The sequence below is a fragment of the Meleagris gallopavo genome, chromosome 23 (genome assembly GCF_000146605.3).
Source record: "Meleagris gallopavo isolate NT-WF06-2002-E0010 breed Aviagen turkey brand Nicholas breeding stock chromosome 23, Turkey_5.1, whole genome shotgun sequence".
NCBI classification, from domain to species: Eukaryota; Metazoa; Chordata; class Aves; order Galliformes; family Phasianidae; genus Meleagris; species Meleagris gallopavo.
The window spans coordinates 4,941,541-4,945,763 of NC_015033.2; the positions used below are offsets into that span (position 1 = coordinate 4,941,541).

Consider the following 4,223-nt stretch of genomic DNA (forward strand, 5'->3'; position numbering starts at 1 on the left):
TTGGTGCGTCCATGTGAGCAAGAAATCGGGAAAAGGTGGCAGGAGACCTGTGTGGATGAGCAAGGAGCTCATGCGCAAGCTCAAAGGAAAGAAGGAGGTCCATGAAATGTGGAAAAAGGGTCTGACCACTTGGGAATAATATAGGAATGTAGTCAGGGCCTGCACGGATGCAACGAGGAAGGCTAAAGCCCTCCTGGAATTGAATCTGGATAAAGTGATAAAGGATAATAAAGGCTTCTTCAAGTATGTTAACAGCAAAAGGAAAACTAGGGAGAATGTGGGCCCCTTACTAAGTGAGGGGGGGGTTCTGGTAACGGGGAAGCTGAGAAGGCGGGGATACTGAATGCCTTCTTTACTTCTGTCTTCAGTGAAAAGGCTCTCCCTCAGGTTTCCCACTCCCTGGAGGTTAGTGAGAGGGTCTGGGAAATGGGAGACTTCCCTTTAGTCAGGAAAGAGGACGTGCGTGAGCGCCTAGGCAGTACTAAGGTCCACAAGTCCATGGGACCTGATGGGGTGCATCCACGTGTGCTGAGGGAGCTGGCGGAGGTCATTGCCGAACCGCTCTCCATCATTTTTGAGAGGTCTTGGACAACAGGGGAGGTCCCTGAAGACTGGAGGATAGCCAATGTCACTCTGGTCTTCAAAAAGGGCAAAAAGGAAAACCCAGGTAATTATAGGCCTGTCAGCCTCAGCTCTGTCCCTGGAAAGGTGATGGAACAGCTTGTGCTGGATACCATCTCCAGACAACTGGGAGAAAAGGAGGTTATCAGGAGTAGTCAGCATGGGTTCACCAAGGGGAGGTCGTGCTCGACCAACTTGGTGGGCCTTCTATGATGCTGTCACATGCTGGGTGGATGGGGGAAGAGCGGTAGATGTAGTCTACCTTGATTTTAGAAAGGCCTTTGATACTGTCTCCCACAACATCCTTATAACAAAGCTGAGGAAGTGTGGGATAGACGAGTGGACAGTGAGGTGGGTTGAGAACTGGCTGACTGGCAGAGCGCAGAGGGTCATTGTTGGTGGTGCAGAGTCTGGCTGGAGACCTGTAACCAGTGGTGTCCCCCAGGGGTCTGTGCTGGGTCCGGTCTTGTTCAACATCTTCATCAATGACCTTAATGAGGGGATAGTGGCCACTCTCAGCAAGTTTGCTGATGATACGAAGTTGGGAGGATTGGCTGACACGCCTGAAGGCTGTGCTGCCATTCATCGAGACCTGGACAGGCTGGAGAGCTGGGCAGTAAGAAACCGGATGAGGTTCAACAAAAGCAAGTGTAGGGTCTTACACCTAGGGAGGAATAATTGCATGCACCAATACAGGCTGGGGGATGAGCTGCTGGAGAGGAGCTCTGCAGAGAGGGACCTGGTGGACGACAGATTGGCCATGAGCCAGCAGTGTGCCCTCATGGCCAAAAAGGCCAATGGCATTCTGGGGTGCATTAAAAAGAGCGTGTCCAGCAGGTCGAGGGAGGTGATCCTCCCCCTCTACTCTGCCCTGGTAAGGCCTCATCTGGAGTACTGTGTCCAGTTCTGGGCTCCCCAGTACAAAAAAGACAGGGATCTCTTGGAAAGAGTCCAGCGGAGGGCCACAAAGATGGTGAAGGGCCTGGAGCATCTCCCCTATGAAGAAAGGCTAAGTGAACTGGGTCTGTTCAGCCTTGAGAAAGGATTACTGAGAGGGGACCTGATCCAGGTTTATAAATATCTGAGGTGTGGCGGCCATAGTGGTGAGGCCAGTCTCTTTTCAGAGGTACGTTGAGACAGGACAAGGGGAAACAGACATAAGCTGCAGCATAGGAAGTTTTGCACAAATGTGCGTAAGAACTTCTTTATGGTGAGGGTGACGGAGCACTGGAACAGGCTGCACTGGAACAGGGGGATTGTGGAGTCTCCTTCTCTGGAGATATTCAAGTCTCGCCTGGAGGCCTACCTGTGCGACCTGGTGTAGGGAAACTGCTTTGGCAGGGGGGTTGGTCTCGATGATCTCTAAGAGGTCCCTTCCAACCCCTACAATTCTTTGATTCTGTGATTCTGTGAAAATGGTCTTTCCTCACAGCCACTGTACATCCCACACAAGTGGGAATGGAAAGACAGCCCTCATCCCAGGGACCTCCTCTGCAGAATGCCGCTCCCCAGAGAAGCTGCAGAGGCCACAGGCTTCATGGAGAAGCGTCTGCTTGGATTGTGTGTGTGTGCACCAGGTCAGGAGACCAGGCCTGGCAACGACAGCCTGGGCACCTCCAGACAGCTCGAGCAAAGAGGCTGAAAAATGTCTCGTATGGTCAACTACAGAAGCAAAGATGCTCACCTTGGGGACAAAAAGATCCTCTTCCGAGGCATTTTGCCAACAGTTGGCCGTCAGCGGGTTTAGATCAAGAGCGTCGGGCTTGTGATCTGCAAGAAGGACACAGAAGTAAGGGGGGATCCCCAGCAAGAAAGGCATGGCTGTTCACAATGGCAGCCAGCCTCCCCACTTCCCACAGCCCGCGCTCCCTCCCCACATCCGCCTGTGTATCCACATCCTGCCCAGAGGCAGTGCCCAGAGCCAAAAGTCCACCTGAGGGAGGTGTCCAAATCTGCTTACCGCCGAGCTCCTGCACTCCTCCTGTGCACGTCTCCAAACAGACCCAGCACTATCGCACTGCCTGCCTTTGCCTTCACCTCCTCGCTGCAGAGCAGCTGGCGAGAGAAGAGCGCTGGCGAGAGCAGCAACTCGCGTCTGGGCTCACCTCACCTCTCGGGGAAGTGTGAGCTGGGAGCTGTGGGATGGGGCAGGGGTCAGGGTGAGGTGCAGTGCCCCATTGTGACACCAGCCCATGTCACTAAGGGGCTGCAGGGCCCCACCCTGCCCACGTCACCCCCCTTGCCAGGCTCGCTCCCAGGTAATGGGGAGTCTGGGCATGGTGGGGGCTGCCCCCATCCGCCCTCTGCCTACTGTGCAGGGAATGCCAAAGCATCGTGCAGATCCACTGTGGGACCTCACCTCAGCCGTGGAGACACGGGAAATGTGCTTGCAGGGTAGATTAACAGTGGTTGAAAATCTTCCTGTGACCCCATCTGTAGTTCTACATCCAGCCTGGGGTGAAGCACTGGAGGGATGTGGGGCTGTTGCAGTGGGCCTGTGGGGAGCTGGGGAGCCCACAGAGAAGCTCGGAGGGCTGGAGCACCTCTGCTACAAAGAAAGGCTGAGAGAGCTGGGCTTGTATAGCGTGGAGAAGAGAAGGCTCCAGGGAGAGCTTGTTGCAACTTGTCTGTATATAAAGGGAGCTCTAAACAAGAACAGGAGTGACTTTTTGCATGGTCTAACAGTGACAGGAGAAGGGGGAATGGCTTTAAAGTAAAGAGGAGTAATTTGGGTTAGATGTTGGAGGAAATTGTTTACTCAGAGTGCAGCGAGGCCCTAGCAGTGCTGCCCATTGCCAAGCCCAGGGCCCCGGGCAGCTGATCTGGTGAGGGGCAGCCAGCCCAGGGCAGGGAGGTTGGAACGGGATGATCTCTCCAGTCTTGTCCAACCAAAGGTGCTGAACGATTTTAAGACTCTGTGGGTTGCAGGGAAGGCTGCAATCAGCTTCTCCTTGCCTCTTCCTCCAGCTGAGGTGGGGGCTGGATTTGGGCAGGCCCTGCGGAGCGCCGTGCCTGCACTGCAAGGCCGTGCTGCCGTCTGTCGGCTCGGCCTGCATCTCCACAGCGGGGCCCAGCATTGGAATGGGCCGGAGGGAGAGCTGTGTGAGGCCTCTGCCAGGCAGCACACACACACAGAGCCCTTTCCTGGCTCTGACAAGGTGGTGTGTCACCCTGGGCCCCACCTGGAAGACGTGGCCCTGGGCTGGGCTCCCTTCCCAGGCTGCTGGAGGCTGAGGCAGCAGAGGCCTCCCTTGCCCTCCCTCTGGGTGCCTTAAATAGGTCAGCAGTCTTGTCGCAACAAGGCAACCTGCATAGCCCATTCCATCCTTCCACATGGCTCTGTGGCTCTGCAGGGATGCGTTTGGGGCATCTCATCCCTGCTGAAACTCTAGGTTGCAATTCTGGGTTGCAAATCTGACACCACTTAGTCACAAACATTTCTGAAGGCGAAACATGGTCCAGATTGTTCCGTAACATCATTAAGACTTCCAGGATGGCCTCAGATACAGCTTCCTGCAGACCCATTCTCAAGCCTGAACCTAACACAGCAAACATGCAGCCCATTTTCTGTCTGTTAGATTAAGTCCCATGTTCCTAGAGAT

At 54.7% G+C, this 4,223-nt stretch overlaps 1 protein-coding gene across 2 annotated transcripts in view; it reads right to left on the minus strand.

The window, feature by feature from the left end:
• Positions 1-3,163, minus strand: part of LOC104914209 — an 8,535-nt gene extending 5,372 nt beyond the window's left edge. Inside the window, exons 1-2 of one of the 2 annotated variants that reach the window (XM_019622550.1) lie at positions 2,582-3,163; positions 2,306-2,391 (exon numbers count right to left, since the gene is read on the minus strand). In XM_019622550.1, coding sequence (XP_019478095.1) covers positions 2,306-2,337 — 32 coding nt within the window. In that variant the 5' untranslated portion in view covers positions 2,338-2,391; positions 2,582-3,163. Of the gene's footprint in view, positions 1-2,305; positions 2,392-2,581 lie in introns of those variants that run through there. The other variant, XM_019622549.1, reaches the window with a different exon arrangement.
• Positions 3,164-4,223: the final 1,060 nt, after the last annotated feature.